Below are 17,506 nucleotides of genomic sequence, written 5' to 3'. Positions count from 1 at the left end.
TTTGTATTCTCTGATCTTGTATTCATCATCTTTGCGTGCGTATGTGTAGTGAGGCTAGTTCGTGTAAACATCACGGGGAATTAGAGCATGAGCATTGCATACGCTGTGTAAAAGCTTCAGTCGAAATGACGCTCTTCGGTGCTGCAGAGACCCCCATTTAGGATCACCTTAGATTTCGTTGCAGTAAACTGCCTTTCATACATTGGTATATCAAGTACATATCTTGCCGCCACGGACTAAACTCTTTCTAGTCTTTCTTTGTTAGTTACTGTTAAAAGGCCCCACACAAGGCAGGCGTACTCCAGCGAAAATCTCATCTTTGATTTATATAGTAACTACCGGGTTTGTTGATGAAACGAACTTGCATATCGTAGTAAAAATCCCAAGGTCCGACAAGCTTTGCCTACGGTATTTATTTATTCAAAAGAACCTTATAGGCCCTACGGCAAGGCATAAAGTATGGGGGGCATATTAAACAGTAAAGGGATAAAAAGTACAAATTTCCAACAGGAACAGTGCTATAAAAAGATTACCGTGTTACGCAATATTGAAGGCACAAGGGATACAAAGCAGCATCTGAAGGCACACGAACACTTGTTACTGTTAACAGAGCAAAGGAATACGGTTTATGAAAATGATAAAAATGGCAAAAATTCGCGATAAAATACACTATATTGGGCACTCGTGAACGGTATTAAATGGGAAAAGCGTGCGTAACTGAGAGCGGAACGTGTCTGCATTAGATATGGAGGCTATGTTATCAGGGAGGCCATACCAGAGACGAATGGCACGAGGTAGTGCAGATGAATTAAATGCATTTGTTAAAAGCAGGCGTCAAATTAAATGCAGGCATAATCCACATGCCGATTTCATGATAAAGAGGGTTAGAAGTAAACGTCTAAGTATTTATATTCACATACAATTTTTACCTGGAGAACCTCGTGCACATCGTTATCTTAAGATCCAGTTTCATTTTCCATCGCTCACGCCTCGCGTGTGTGGCATAAAAATCGTTTTGATTTATGAAGCAGCGACTTTCAGAGGCGATTTCACGGTAAATTATGCAGTCATCTGCAAATAGCCTAATATGGAACTGCACGTTTCCATTAATGTCATTGATATAAAGTAGGAAAAGAAATGGTCTCCGAACTGATCCCTGAGGTGCCCCTGACGTAACGTCAGTTATTGCAGATTGTTCGCCGTTTACGACTATATATTGTCGCCTCTCGCGTAAATATTCGGTGATCAATGCAATAACTTGGGTATTAGTATTAAAACTGGTTAATTTAAAGCTGGCCCAGTAGCGACCCGCTACTGGGCCTATCCACCATAATGGAGGAGCAATCCTCTGGTAATTGAGGAATAACCTTTCTATTATTTCTCATATACCTATTCACAAATTTTGTTAGCATTTGATATAATCCTTTTTTCTTATTGTTATGTTGAACTACGCGGTTATTGGCCAATCCTGCAGGGTGAGTATGTATCACTAAAATCTAGGCGAGGGGGGGGGGGGGGGCTCTACATCTACTTACTGTAATGTCACAGCCGACCCTGGTCAATCCCCCTTCGTGAGTACATGCCGAATTTCCCATGAAATAACAAGAACAAATGTCACGGCAACTGTTTCGCATAAATTAAATTAGTTACAATTTTTCTATAAATGATTGAGGACCCTAACAGAGAGGGTGCAAGAACTGGGTTGAAGATTAATATGCAGAAAACAGAGAAGAAGATGATCGCCAGTCAGCCTCTAGTGTTTGCGAAGGAATACGCTTACCTAAGTCAACTACTCACAGGGGACCCTGACCATGCGAAGGAAATTAATAGAAGAATAAAAATGGTTCGGAGGACATACAGCAGACATTATGAGATCCTGACCGGAAGCTTACCATTACCATTGAAAAGGGAGGTGTACAATTGGTGCATTTTACTAGTGCTGACATATGGGGCAGAGACTTGGAGACTGACAAAGAAGCTTGAAAAGAAGTTAACGACCGCGCGAAGAGCGATGGAACGAAGAACGATAGGCGTAACGTTAAAAAGACAGGAAGAGAGCGGTGTGTACCAGAGAGCAAACGGGGATAGCGGACATTCTAATTGACTTTAAGAGAAAGAAATGGAGCTGGGCAGGTCATGTAATGCGTAGGTTAGATAACCGGTGGAACATTAGGGTGACAGAATGTTTGCCAAGAGAAAGGAAACGCAGTCCAAGACGGCTAAATACCAGGTGGAGCGATAAAATTAAGAAATTCGCAGGCACAAGTTAGAATCGGTTGGCGCAGCACAAGGGTTATTGGAGATCGGAGGGAGATGCCTTCGACCTGCTGTGGACTTAAGATAGCCTGCTGCTAATGATGATGAACGGCGAACACCTGAATCATGGTGCGTGGGGAAGCAGCATCGTCACCAATCTCCTTCGTCATCGCATACAGTTTCAACGCGATGATGGTTACAACTTTCTGACAAAGAAGCCGCAGAAGCGCTCCGCCTGTACGCGGGCGGCCTAGCTTCCGAGCTTGGCGCAGCAGTTCGGTTGGGAAACGGAGCCAGTAGGGACCGCTGGTCTCTTCGAAGAGGTAGCGCAGCCAGCCAGCTCCGGAGTCCGCAAGGGAGACGGGAAGCGCAGGTCATGGCCACGTCAGACCGCCGGCAGACGTTGGCTGAGCGGCGGGCTGATGAAGATTGGGTCTTCCTGCATCACGACGGTGACGGAGTCGGGCAGCGAGATGTCGACGCCAAAAGGAAGGAGGAAAGCCCCTGTAGTGCGGCTGAGCGGCCAAAAAGCGCCCAAGCTACAAAAACAGGCGACGATAGCGTCGCCCGCTTCTTCGTAGGCTTCCCTCATTTTCCGGTGAGTTGTCATTATAGTTGGCACATGCGCGTGTAACGTTCGAGTTCCCGCGTCCAGCAGGAGGACGAGAGCAGGCAAACAACCGACACAGACTCCGGTCACAGAACACCTATACAAACTTAGAGAAGGGAAACTGTACCTTCCACAGTGCTACGGAAATAAGCGTAGCGGTGGCGTCGTGAACTAAAGTATGTGACCACAAGTGGCGCTGTACAACAGGAAACGGAAACGGGGTTTTGCACACGCTTTACCAGGTGTTCTGTGGCTTTACTGGGTTTCTGGCTGCTGCGCCTCGATCGTGCTCCCGCCACTTTAGTTGCTGTGTAGCAAACGTAGCGCCTGCATTATGTAGGCGCTGCGTTTGCCACACAGCAACCAAACTGGCGGGAGCACGATCGAGGCGCAACAGAATACATGTAGCGCTGAGTCATATCGAGTTAAGGCACACTCTGAACTGACTTTTAAGGGCATCCCGAGCGGTTTTTCGTTTGTTACGCCGCCGTTACGCCGAGTTGAGCCGCCGCGCTCCAGCTGTTGCATTTCGTGTAGGGCTACTGACAGAATGCGGTTTCCAGGTGGCACGATGGCCTCGACTGGAATAAACGCACACGACACCAAAGACTGAGTAAGCCTGAAAATATTTTATTTGCATTTTACAAGTACAACAAAAAGCACACGTCTACGCATCCACACAAACGCGGTTACATAGTCAAGAAATGGCTCATTAATAAGGGTAGCACAAGCGCACAAGAAAGAAGACCTAAGCTACAAAACGTACGGTCGGCTGCTAAGTATAATGATTTTCCTGTCACCGCGTGTCACTTTTGTACAGCATCTTTACAGCACTACCAGGCCGGGTAGTTTGGCGGAAAGAACGCAACAGCCTACGGCCGTCAGCTGCCTCTTCCTTACGGGTGTCATAATTATCCTAATCTCCGCATCAACGTCGTGCAAGTCCGCATACAGGCATCTGTATCTGAACCATATGTGCCAGCTTAATACATGTGTAGTAAAATTATGATAACCACTGCGTCTCATCAAATGTATTGGTTTTGCAAATGCGCATTACAGCTGACGGAACGACATACTGTAAGAGAACAAGGACAAAAGGAGGATACAACACTTGAAGAAATGAAGAATTAGTAGGCGTACAGCAAACAAGCGATGACGGAGAACACACAATGATGCATCGGGTGTTCTGTGACATCGGTTTGCGTACTTACGGTGTTATGGAGATCAACGGCATAAAAACGTACCTTCAAGCGTACTCCCTCAACCTCCGCCGCATTCATTATGATAATCAACGCCTAAACAAAATGAGGCCCTATTTTTTGCCAAGAGTAGACCTCTTTACAGCAAGTCTATGTAATAACTCGCAGACGAAACCAGCATGCTATCGAAAATGTTTTACCGCCGTAGTATTCGAACGCCAACGGCCAGGAAACACATCGATGCCAATAGGCTGTCGGCTGTCGGTGGTTAATCAAGTACAAAAACCTTGACGCTATGACTAAAAACCAGCTTCAACAATCAAATTTAAAAAAAATCAACTGCCTATTTGCCTGAGGTAACAAAACATTCTTAGACACCTCGATTGTTTATGTCAATGGTTTGTGTAAAGTAAAAAATTCAGCATGTTCAGCGCCCCTAGCAGAAAAAGCACAAATTAAAGTAGTCGACCAAATTACAGTAGCTCCACTTGCGCGCTTACGCTGAAACACGCCTCGATTGATTTTTCGCCCTCTGTGGCCATTTGTTGAACTTGAGAGTGTGCGGGGCCTGCTCCGGTGACCAACTGCTTTATTCTCGTTCACGCGCCGCTAGCAAATGAGATGGGGCGGTTACGCCATCTGTCGTTCTTCTTGGCAAACGCTGTGGTCAAACACGACACCCCTCCCCACCTACACAGGAAGGAAACGTCCACAAGCCTTATGATGAATACCGCACAATGGCTCGTCTGGCTCTCGAACTTCTTCGCACTTGGGGTGTGCGCGGTTCCGAAGTGGGTGCCGGAGCATCTGGCACGTCCAGCGCTGAATTCTTTCTTGGCAAAGCTTCGTGTTGTATAGCTCCGTCCTCACAGCTGGCGCTCAGGTTCGGTTGCCCAGCTGAGGTCTGTTGGTCATGTAAGCTTCCGTCACATGGGCAGGCTTGCGGTTTCGCCACAGCAGCCGGAGGCACGTTAGGTGCGGCGAAATCTGGCCGCAGGTGCTCATGTTGGCGCCTCCAGGATCGACCATCCGGCAATGTAACATTAGCGATGTGATCGCCCGACGTAGCAGTCACTGTTGCTGGAACCCAGCGCGAACCATCTCGAAAGTTTCGTGCATAGATGTGATCCCCTGGTTGCACATGCGGCGTCGGGTACACGTTCTTGTCGTGGGCCACCTTCTGCTTTAGCTGCCTTGTCAGAACTGGGGATCTCATGTGAGGATGCAGTAGAGTCAAAGCTGTTTTCAGCTTGAGTCCCGTCATTAACTCAGCAGGAGAGCATCCAGTAATCTCATGTGGCGTTCTTCAGTAGTTCAGAAGGATAAGAGCTAGCTGACACTCGAAGCTTCCACCCACTGCCTTCTTCAGTTTCGATTTAATAGTTTGCACTGCACGCTCCGCAGCACCATTCGATGCCGGTTGATACGGCGGTGTCAGCACATGCTTTATGCCATTTCGCTGGAGGAATTCTTTCAAACTGGCATTCACGAAGACTGGCCCATTATCAGACACGATCACGTCTGGCAACCCATGGGTACCAAACATGGTCCGCAAGCATGGAATGGTGGCACCGGCCGACGGTGTTGTCAGAGAAACGACTTCTATCCACTTTGAATAGGCATCACTCACAATCATCATGTACCGATTCTTGCAAAGTCAGCAAAGTCAATGTAGATTCGCGACCACGACTTCTCAGGGAACGGCCATGGCGTCATCGCTGCTGCCACGCAGTCCTCTGGTTCTCCTGACACATACGGCATCGACGCACCACATTAGTGATGTCTTCAACCAGGGTAGACCATCACACATGGCTACGAGCCACCGCTTTCATTTTTGAAATGCCAGGATGGCCTTAATGGAGTAGGTGTAGCACTTGCGCTTACAATGTACTAGGAATCGCCACCCGTGAACCCAACAGGATGCAGTTTTCTTGCACGCTCATTTGCGTAGTGCGATGTGCATACAGTTTCAGGGCAGGTTACCACAGCTCTGTTCCAGCCCACAGGGCCTCCCGAGCCTTGGCTAGCACAGGATCTTTGGAGGTCGCTTCAGCGACTACAGACGGTACCACGACCTTGGGGTAAGCAACCTCGAGCATGAAAACTTCAGCTGGCTGCTCGACGGAATGTGTAGAAACAGGCAGCGGCAGGCCACTCAAGCAGTCGACATTCGCGATGCTGGCTCCGCGGTCGGTACTTCAGCTAGTAGTTGTAAGCGGCCAGCATCAGCGACCAGCGCAGCACTCGCGGAGGGCACGTCTCTGGCAAGGGTTTGTCAGCGGCGAGCAAGCCAAGCAAAGGCTTGTGGTCGGTGACCGCCTCTAACTCTAGGCCCCATACATACGGTCGAAACTTGGTCACTCCGAGCAGAAGGACAAGAGCTTCCTTATCTAAATGACTGTAGTTGCGCTCAGCTGGCGCGATACTTCTTGATGCAAAAGCGATCGGACGCTCAGCACCCGTGTCATCACGGTGAGCCAGCACAGCTCCCACTTCATACGGTGATGCATCACAAATCAGCACGAAGGGCTTCCGAGGGTCGTAGTGTGCCAAAACCGCAGCAGGCGTACACCAGTAACTCTTTGCTTTGCCGAAACGCACGCTCCTGGTCAGCACCCCACATCCACGGTGTCTTGGTTCCGAGCAGCTCATTCAGTGGATGAAGAACAGTAGACGAATTTGGCAGAAATCGCTGGTATAAATTTACAAGTCCCAAATAACTTTGCAGTGACTTCACATCACTAGCTCTTGGGGCCTTCAGTACGGCCTCAGTCTTCTCAGGGTTAGGATGGAAACCTGCCGACGTAACAACGTGGCCCAGGTATTCCGCCTGTGGATCCATGAGGGTGCACTTGTCGAGCTTGAGCTTCAGCCCAGCTTCTTTCAAGCGATGCAGTACACGGGCCAAGTTCTCAAGGTGATACTCATCATTGCGCCCAGTCACCAGGACGTCATCAAAGTATACTACCACGTCCTTGCATCAAGTTGTCCATCTCCTGCTGGAAAACCGAAGGTGCTGACGTCACGCCGCAAGGCAGCCGAGTGTACTGGTACAGCCACCTTGGCCTGTTGATGGGCAGCAGCTTTGAGGCTGCTTCGTCCAGTTCCACTTGCAAGTAGGCATCTTTGAGGTCGAGCTTGCTGAACTTTTCACCCCTACTCTGTCTGACAAAGAGATCCTCTACACGAGGTATCGCATAGTGCTCAGGCACAGTGACAGCATTCACCGTGACTTTGAAGTCACCGCAGATTTGAATTTGTCCGTTGCGTTTGAGAATAGGCACAATGGGTGGAGACCATTCCGACGTTCTCGCCGGTTTCGGCGCTCCGACACGTTCCATACAGAAAAGTTCCTCGTCGACACGATCGACCATCGCGAAAGGCGCAGGTCGAGGCTTGAAAAACTTGGGCTTTGTGTTATCCTGGACGGTGATTTTTGCAGCCACGCCTTTGAAGGTTCCAAGTTCGTCATAAAAAAAGTAGTCAGCCAGTATATCTTGAAGCGACGAAACTGTGTTCAGCTCTTTTGAATTGCACAATTCTATACCAAGGCCTTCCATTCAGCCGCGCCCCATGAGGGACGGGCAAGCACCAGAAACAACGTACAACACCTCCTCGCACTTGCGGTTCCCAAGCTAAAAGTCACAGGCAGCCTTCCTAGCACAGGAGACAACTCACCCGAGCAGCTCTTCAACATAAAAGTTAATGGCTTCAGGCGCGCCGACGGAAACTTTCAATGAAATGTATCCCCAGACACTACGGGTACACTTGCTCCCGTATCAACCTCCATTAGCAACGAAGTTCCGTTCACAGCGACTTCGACACGGTACGGCTGAGTCACTTCTGTAGTGCCTTGCAGGGTCCACATTTCGTACACCCGAGGCGCATCCTGCCGCTTTTCGGTTTCTTCCACGGTTTTGTCGAAGCCGGCTTCGTTCACGGCATGCACTGACTTTTTCTTTACAGCTGGCGGCGCCGATCCTCTAGAGTTCGCAACGTTCTTCCTCCCCTTGCACACACGAAAGAGATGGCCCCTGACCTTACAGCTGCGGCACATACTATTTCGGTGCCGGCACTGCGTTGCTAGATGCTCGCCATCGCAGCGAAAGCACGAAATGGCCGTTTCTTCCCGCCTCGGCTTCGTGGAGTCACGTGACACAACGTTGGTCGGCGCGGCAAACGGCGCAGGTGCCATCGAAAGCGCTTGCGAATCCTTGCTTGCCGCCTCCATCGCGATAACGGTTTTCTTCGCCATGTCCAGCGTCAAGCCCGGCAGCTCCAACAGCCGCCTCTGCACAGCTTCATCGTTAATTCCCGCAACGATGCGGTCACGCAGCATTGTGTCGCGAAAGGTACCAAACTTGCAGTCGTCAGCTAGCTTGTTCAGTGATGCAAAGTAGCCGGCAGCCGCTTCACCCGCCTGTCGTGTTCTAGAGTTGAATTTGATTGTAGCAACAACTTCCAACAGTTTCAGCGAGAAATACTTCCCGAGGATATCGAAAATGGTGGTCAAACTTGCCTCGCACGGGTTCACGGGCGCCAGCAGGTTCCGAAGCAGGGTGTATGTGGCCGGGCCACAACACGTGAGTTGGACAGCTCGTTGCTTGTCATTCGGCACGTCGTCGGCTATAAAGTGCTGTACAGCCCGCTCTCGGTATTCTTCCCAGTTCGTCTGCGCGCCGAACGGCTCCAGTTTGCCGACGCCTGGCATTTCCTAAGTACAGGAACGCAGCTCAGGGCAGCACCAGCACTAGAAACAGGGCAATGTGAGCAGCTCAACGCGTTTTCCTCGTCGCCATTGTAACGTTCGAGTTCCCGCGTGCAGCAGGAGGACGAGCGCAAGCAAACAGCCGACACAGACTCTGGTGACCAACTGCTTCAGTCTCGTTCACGCGCTCCGCGAACCACGCCCATAGTGAAAGAAATTCAACAAGAGGGGACACTCAGCAAAGACTGGCAATGGGAAACACGTCACAACTAGTTTTAACTCCATCCGTAATTTGACGCGACCATTGGGAAAAAAAGAATGTGAAATAAACTTACAGACAACGTTTTATTTATTTTTATTCTTTCCCGCTAAAACTAAAAACTTTTGCGTATAAATGAACTTATACTTATTTTTCTTGCGTCATCTAGCAACAAGCTAGCGGCACGCCAGACGCGCGTGCATGCGTCATGCGCCAGACATGCCACAGGAGCGAGCAAGGCCAGCTGCGCATGTGAAGCTCGCCTGCTCGGCGACCCGTCTCTTTTGGATGTAGCCCATTCGTCGGGCTCCGGGCGTTTTCTTGCGTTCCGTCTGCATTTCGACACGGCACCGCTGCACTACTGGACTACAGCAAGGTGAGAAATTTTGTTTGACAATCTGCGACGCAATTCAAGCACATTTAGGCTTACTGCCCAAAAGTGAAGCTATATAGTGATGCAGTTATCGAAAAACAGCTCCGCCGTCCAGGCCTAGTTAACTTGAGTTAATTACTCGTACTGGGAGATGTTTGCGACGCTTTCTATGAGCCCAAGCATTATTATAACTTATTTCGGTAGTTTTTGGGCGCGCTCGCCACACCTGACTTTGTGACGAAAAGCACCTAAGCCCTGTGACGCAGTTTCGCGTGAAGTGAATATTACCGTGAGAAGTTCTGGCGCTTTCTCTGACCCCAGACATTATTGTAACTAATTTCGCTACTTTTCGGAGTACTTTTCAAGCACAGTGGCCGCGCTCGGCGTAGTGGCGCAGTTATGGCAAAGCAGCTCGGCTGTGTGCCGCAGTTAGTTTCGCGTGCACTGAATCTTACTGGGAGAAGTTCGTGACGCATTCTCTGACCCCAAAAATTACTGTATTGAGTAACCTTTGGGGATACTTGCGAGGCATGCTCGCCGCGCCTGGGGTTGTGAAGCTGTTAGCAATAAAGCAAGCCGGCCGTGGTGAGTGTAATGAATTTTAGTGGGACAAGTTTGTGACGCGTTTTATAGCCCTGCAACAACATATATCTTATTTCGGTGCTCACGCTTGTCGAAAACGTGATGAGCGATTGCCGAGCGTGATAACAGGGGATTGTGTTGCTTGCGCCGGCAGGACGCGTAAAAGATAACGCTGAGAAGCTCAAGAACTTGACATTTCTGTTTTCTGAGCGACAGAAAACTGGCTTTGCAACCACGAATCTGTCTTGAGTGCGACTAGAAGGCATTCTGCGAGCGTGTAACATGGTCTGGCTGAGAGCCTGTGTTGTAGCCACCTCTGTGTACTTGGCGTACCATCGCGTCGACTGAGGCCAAGTTGTTTTGAAAACGCGCAGTCACCCGTGTATTTGTGCTCTTAAAGTGCAGGAAATAATGTCCTGGAAAGAGAGGGATGTATGAAAATGGGATGTTTTCTTCAGATTTTATGGCATTGTTTGGGAGGAGTCTATCTCCTACGAAATGTATGTGAAAGTGAATTTATCTGTAATGCCGCTCATTCACCACTTGGGAACGTTTCGCCTCTACACGCAATATTCCATGTTAGGTCAATATACCAAAATGATACATGCTTATAATTTGCTTTTTTTCAGCTGATGGCACCCAGTGGAGCTTCGTACGGCAACGACTGCTGCTTACCTGGTGCTACAACTTTGGATGAATGCACAAGAAGACCGGATCGAGCATTTATATAGAACAAAATAAACATTTCATCATTTCAGAAGACTTCTTGCGTTTTCTTTATGAAATTGCACGTGGCACAGATTCGGTGGAGGCTTGTAAAGATCGTTCGCAAGCATTTTTACTGAATAAAACGATTCCGCGCCAAGGCCGCGCGTGGTCCAGCAGTAGAAGCGATAATAAATGCCACGCCGATCAGCGAAGCCGGCGTGGCGTGTTCCAACTGGCATTCAAAACGCGTTGCCCAAAACCGAAAACGGAAGAAGTTAATACCATCCGCTTGGTGCGCTACAGTCAATTCGGCCGCTGGGCTCTATGGGAGTGTCCGCTCTTGTTGAAATTTTTTTCTCAATGCTACGCCGCTAGCCAATCAGATGGGGCGGTGTCGTTATCTGTCGTTCTTCTTGGCAAAGGCAGTGGTCAAACACGACAGCGCGGACCGCCAGCGCCAGGTGGAAACCTTGGTAGCTGTTTCAGGTCTAGATAGCGAGATAGCGTGAATGTAGGGGAAGGGCACAAAGCCGACAACACTGTGCGCCAGTCAGGTGACGTTGGCTTTGAGCCGCCATTCGGAGGGAGAGACACGGCGAGGTTCTGCAGAAGCCGGTCACCTGCTCCGCCACGTGTTTGTAAGTGTCTAGCTGCTTCTCATGCGTCTGTTCACTGAAATTCGATACGCTTACCTAATGTGGGAATAAACGGTCTAGGTAGTTGAATAAACGACGTTGAGGGGGCGCCTCAGTAGGGAGCGCACCTTGGGTCTCGATGACTTGCGTCTCTGGCTCGTTGATGATAGAACCCAAAAGTAACACAAGTTAGGACACATACTGCTTCGTGTAGCTATGCAAAAACCGTGCTGGCGCCCTTCTGGACGGCTTTGTATGTAGAGCCTTCAAATTAAGCGGAGAAAGTATTGCACCGCCAAAAAGCTGCAGCAGCAGGCAAACTGAAACAGGTGCTTCTTGAGCCAAAGCAAGTGTTAGAGAATAAGATGTGAACTGTATTCACGTTGAATGCTGTCTTTACAATCGATGACAATGACGACTCAGTGAAGCGATTGCACGGACCCGTAGCGAGCGACTGCGCTTGCGCATGCGCGTAAGTGCGCGATGTTTCTATTTCAAGGTACACTAAGGAAAAACATTAGGTCAAGCTTAACTGATTGACTATATTGCAGAGAGCAGACCTTCAGTAGGCGAAAGATTTGGGACGCGATTTGAAACAATACAGGGAGATTTTGGTAATATAAACATGACGTCGTAATGCTTCGTTGTAATTATGTCACCAGCACTCAACCACTGAGAATTGTGGAAGGCTACAGCGCTGGAACCGACGGAGACAAAGGAGGCACACAAAGTACACAGACACAGCGCTGTGTCTGTCTACTTTGTGTGCCTCCTTTGTCTCCGTCGGTTGCCGCGCTGTAGCCTTACACTATGTTCAACCAACAAGCCCAACTATTTAACTCTGCTCACTGACAATAAAGAGATAACAGCGTTGCATCATAAAAAGGAAGAAAATGCTACTTGCCGACTCCCTAGCCGATTCTTAGAAAAAAAAAAAAAAAAAACTTTTTGACGTTACCCTTGAGGACTTCCCGGGTGTTCAAGAAGTTTTGTTTCGCCCAAGAAGACGACGGAGACCTCGAGACGCTAAATCCTTGAAAGAAACAAATAAAGTTTCTCTCTCTCTCTCCCTCTCTCTCTCTCGCTTGAAACCGCGCTGCCCGCGCTATAGTGCTGCGCTAGTATTCGTGTCTCACGAAGCTTATATACAGGAATACAGCTTCCGTGTGATCTCAGAAAATACAGCTTAGAAAATACAGCTCCCATGTGACGCCTTGGTGCACCTCGGTCTCGCCTCTGTTTTTGGCCGCATTCTTGCGATTTACGACAAAAACGAAAAACAAAGGAAAATCAGTTGCCCTGGATCTCGGAGGTTGGTTTACAGACCAACGGCAGTAAAGATTGTGGATTGTAGCAATCCATCTTGACCTAATTTTCTGTCTTTAGTGCCCCTTGTACTGCAATGGGTACTTGGCGCTGCGTTTCTTTTTTCTTTCTTTAAAAAAATTATGGGGTTTTACGTGCCAAAACCACTTTCTGATTATGAGGCACGCCATGGTGAAGGACTCCGGAAATTTCGACCACCTGGGGTTCTTTAACGTGCACCTAAATCTAAGCACACCGGTGTTTTCGCATTTCGCCCCCATCGAAATGCGGCCGCCATGAACGGGATTCGTTCCCGCGACCTCGTGCTCAGCATCCCAACACCACAGCCACTGAGCAACCACGGCGGGTTCTTTCTTTCTTTCTTTCTTTCTTTCTTTCTTTGTTTGTTTGTTTGTTTGTTTGTTTGTTTGTTTGTTTCTTTCTTTCTTTCTTTCTTTCTTTAATATTGATTGATACCACTTTTTTTTTTCAAACTTCCTGCGAAAGATAACACGACTTTCGGCCTTTTTCGGTGGAAAACACGAGGTAGACATTATTTTCACGACAAAATGGAAATTTCATCCACGTATAGATAAATCACTTTGAAACTTTTTAAATTAGTAACTTTTTCAAACTCGGAAACTGAAGGCGAGAACCGTCGGTGATCATATCTGTGTAGCGAGATATCCTGAGACTAGCATGTTTCCGAGATGTTCATCCCCAAAATGTGGTAAATTTCCCATTGGCATTGCAGTAATATCGCGGACAGTTAGAGAGAAGCTCTTAAGGAACTGCTAACAGGAGCGTGATAGTATATTTCGTACCACAGTATGGAGACAGATGTGACAAAAGTGTTAGTTTTATCGCTAAGCAGACACTGCGTTTCAATTTTGTGATGTTTGCACGAAACATAAAGTGAATGATTAAAAAGTAATTAGGTAATCTTTCTAACTACATCTTCCTCTACATTGCCATTTGTCGTGCAAGTAATGTCGGGATATTCAGATAATTATTTGAACAGTTTAGGTGCGGCTTTTCAACAGGTTATGTGCGGCTTTCGCAGCCGATTTACAAAAGAAACGTTATACCCAAAAAAATGCACAAAACAAGCCACACTCGAAAAGAGTCGGAAGAGAATCTGAAAAGAGTCTGTCGTATGTTGTAACAAATATTGCAGCGAACGAACTTCATCTAATCATATTTCATGCGCGACGCAAAAATAATTGCACACATCATCAAATATGTGCCACCACTAGCGATTGCTCTGGAATGTACGAGTAGTCATGTATAAGCAGGTCGAAATTTCCGGAGTCCCCCACTACGGCGTGCCTCATAATCAGAATGTGGTTTTGGCACGTAAAACCCCATAATTTTTTTTTTATGCACGAAGAGTCACGTATGAACAGTTGAGGCGTTTGACCTGTAAATCAAATTTCGGCGATTGACTAGGCTCGCCCTATCGCGGCGCTTTGAGTGACATTTTCTTGTTTGCGCGCAAGTTGACGTAATAAATAATTCAGTTCGCAACTCCCGGTTTCGGTACAGCGTGGTTCTTCGCTTTGACGGGACAATATGCCGACGCTCTCTGCGCGCGCACCGGGAACGAGATGAATGAATTAATTCTGGGGTTTTACGTGCTAAAACCATGGTTTGATCATGAGGCACGCCCCTATTGAGGGACTCCGGATTAATTTTCACCACCAGGTGCAGGACTTCATTAAAGTTTTACCATACCATACCATACCAGGGGATCTTTAACGTGCCCCCAATGCACGGGACACGTCCGTTTTTGCATTTTTGCCAGCCTCGAAATGCTGCCGCCGAGGCCTACATTCGATCCCGCGACCTTGGCCTTAGCAGCGCAACACCATAGCCACTAATCCACCGCGGCGGGTCAGCCCGGGAAAAATAAAGTATTAGTACAGTAAAGTATGCAGTCAACTAGCATACTCGTTGGTCGTAATTACAATGAACCACCTTGATTGAAACGGAAATGTACATGATTCACAAAAAATATTAAAGTGGCGATCGTGAGATCATCAGCGACAACGTAGACGTTCCCGTGCGTAAAGACCATCCGATATCCTTTGGACTGTGCGATGGAGAATTCGCTTCTCGGTCGATCGAAACCTGCTGGAAGCGTGTGTTCCACAAGCCGTACATATGATGCACTGGATGGTTCCTACCTTGTTCCTACCTTCGCGTGTGCCGCGCTTAGGAGCGCCGTTAGGTGATGCAGCGGCTCTGTGATCCAGCTGTGGATTCAAACTGGACTTGCTTCTGATTAACGGCTGGCATCCTGCACGCAGGGCCTGTACGCGTTCCCAGGGGTCTGCGAGGCGTCGCTGGTTGACGATAACCCTGTTCGACTGTTGTGGGCTTGCCTGAAGCGCCTAACGCGGATATTCCTCAGGGCTGCCGTCTTGTCCTGCGCGGCGCGCTTTCTCTTTTGGTCGGCGGCGAAGGCGAGCGTAGTCAAGCGACCGGAGATGCTGCAACTGCTGCTACTGCTGGCAGTGATGAATCTGGGTGCACCACTGGCGAATTTGGCAACGTGGAACAGCGAGTTCCAAGTAAACCTCTGGGTGAGCCTTTCTTTCAATCCTGCCATATTCGGGGAGGGGGGGGGGGGGGGCGTGATTACGGACAGGTCTAACGAACACGGACGGAAGCTATGTGAACGGACCCGGTTAATAAATGCCGTAAGTTTCCTCATTTCATTCCTGCCTCTTCGGAGTAAAGGAAACCGCTGCGCACACGCGGGCTCTCGCGTAGCCGTGCTACGTCATGTGACACACGCTGCGGTCAGCTTAAAGCGCTAGATGGCTTTGGCACGATCGAAATACGCTGATTTTGGCCTTGTGGTTAGAGCATCGGGTAGATTTGCTTGTGGGCCGAGGTTGAATGTGGCACTTTCACGCAATGAGACACGTCACACCATGGACTGCGACGGCGCTTACCGGCCTTCCGCCCCCCCCCCCCTCCCCCCCGCTCCACCCTTTCCTCCACGACCGCCATCAGTGCGCGCTCGAGAAGACGCCTAGCGTCAGCGCAAGTTCCTCCTCGGCTCCCCTTCGCACGCGCTCCCTCAGGGCTACAGCAATATCGCATTAGGATTTTAAACGGAACATCACGCGCACGCCGACGGCGGAATTCCGCCCGGTGTTCGTATAACTGCTACAGCACTGAAAAGAAAGAAAAAAAGGAATGGATGGATAGAGTAATCTGCCCCTGACCGGGAATTCTAGAGGGCTTTTTTGTAACGCGTGTCCTTTCTTATGTGCTTGTTTGCTTTTCGATGCGAACATCACGTTATGTCAGATAGCCTCCTCTAACGCCACTCCTCCCTCACAGGTTTCCCTCTTGCACACTGCCTCGATTCCTGTCTAACTTAGCAGAGGGACGACCATCGCAACGATGCTTTCTCTAGAATTATCTTACATTTACCCACAGTGTTTCTTTTGAAAATTAAGCAAGTACTCGACAGTGAAGCATAACTAACGAAAATGCGCAATGTGTCACACGGAAGAGGCACCATTGCTGCGGAGACATTATTGCTGTAGCAGATAACGCGGAGTTCAAGTTCGTCAAGTAATGCTTCAAAACAGAGAAATTTCAAGTGTACAATCTCTAGGTGTTATTCCAGTCACCATTATAACATAAACTGCTACAAATTCTTCTCACAATCTTTATAGCCATTCACCCGCAAGCACGATAGCAGACCTTTGCACGATAGCAGTAATAATCGCACGATAGCAGACCTTTGCGAAACTTTCGAGGACAGTGCCGTTGCCTAGCTCGAGGCAACCTAACCCTGCCCAGCGAACCGACCTTGCCAGCGGCTAAAGAGACTCGCTGTCCCACTGTACTGCAAAGCACAGTGAACATTTCAAAATGGAATTTAAACTGTGTTGCGTGGCACTTAAAGAGCAACTGCAACAAAATTTCGAACTGCCCAAAAATTCTAATTTAAGATAGTGTACATACAAAGGAGCCTATTCGTGCAAAGTCGGACGCTGAAATGTGAGTAATAGCTTCTCTAAATGCTCGCAAGAATGGCTGTCTTGGACACCGGAACTGAACAAACCGCCACCAAAATTGCGTTCCGGAAGTAACGCATGTCCTATAGAGCTCACGCCACCTTGGCATGACGTCAGAGATACCGCGTAGCTGCCAGCGTCGCGCTGAAATATCTATAGGCAGCATGCTGGAATTCACGCCATGACGCGAAACACCAAGTGCCCGAGTCGTCTGCTTAGGTCTTGTCTAAAGCCAACAAGAAAACTACGCAACTACCAGCGCTGCTGATTTGACAAGATTGCTTTAGTGGTTTATGCTACTCATTTACAACAAACATTGTCAAAGTGAGATTTCTTTGCAGCTGCCGGTCGCAGTCCGTTTGTACTGATCCCGATGCTGGTTTCTTTCACTTCACTCGAACGCGCCACTCTTGGTGCTCGCGGTCTTTTCCGCAGGAAATGCTCTATTACTCCACACGGCAGAGGCATAACCTCATGCGCTACAAGGCGTTCAGGAGCACAGTGCGGATTCTCACGTACATCGGCTCATTTCTGCTGTGCTTTCCCATGGCGAGAATATGCATCGACGTCGGGGCCACGTGGCGCATACTCTTGCTCCACGTCCGCGATGTGTACACCACGGAGTTTGACGGAATCGGCGAGATCATACGAGAATACCTCGTATGATCGCGGACGGATATCCACCGGCTGGCTAGGAGTGGACGGCGAGCGACAACGCTAGGAGAGCGCTGCTGCAGCGGATCGTGCGAGTCCTGCCTCGGACGGGCCCTGACCGGACGGAGCGCGGTGCGCATTAAGAAAAAGTGAAAATTAAAATTCCCCCAGAACGCA

General features: G+C 48.9%; 1 protein-coding gene across 1 annotated transcript; it reads left to right on the top strand.

Annotated features, from left to right (window-relative positions):
* Positions 1 to 2,455: 2,455 nt before the first annotated feature.
* LOC129385284 (uncharacterized) lies at positions 2,456 to 17,506 on the top strand. Its single transcript, XM_055071758.1, has 3 exons — positions 2,456 to 2,854; positions 14,945 to 15,220; positions 17,111 to 17,506. The coding sequence occupies exons 1-3, from the start codon at positions 2,633 to 2,635 to the stop codon at positions 17,339 to 17,341; spliced, it is 729 nt and encodes a 242-aa protein (XP_054927733.1). The 5' UTR covers positions 2,456 to 2,632; the 3' UTR covers positions 17,342 to 17,506.

This window comes from Dermacentor andersoni, chromosome 7, assembly GCF_023375885.2.
Source record: "Dermacentor andersoni chromosome 7, qqDerAnde1_hic_scaffold, whole genome shotgun sequence".
In the NCBI taxonomy this organism is placed as follows: Eukaryota; Metazoa; Arthropoda; class Arachnida; order Ixodida; family Ixodidae; genus Dermacentor; species Dermacentor andersoni.
This window is presented reverse-complemented; position numbering and strand designations above follow the sequence as displayed.

What these genes read in the sequence shown, in the direction of transcription:
- LOC129385284 (XM_055071758.1), top strand. Translation starts at nt 2,633, where the DNA reads ATGGCCACGTCAGACCGCCGGCAGACGTTGGCTGAGCGGCGGGCTGAT. An exon ending in TAGGCTTCCCTCATTTTCCG is followed by an intron (nt 2,855 to 14,944) that starts GTGAGTTGTCAT and finishes TCCTGCACGCAG; the next exon opens with GGCCTGTACGCGTTCCCAGG. An exon ending in AGTTCCAAGTAAACCTCTGG is followed by an intron (nt 15,221 to 17,110) that starts GTGAGCCTTTCT and finishes TCTTTTCCGCAG; the next exon opens with GAAATGCTCTATTACTCCAC.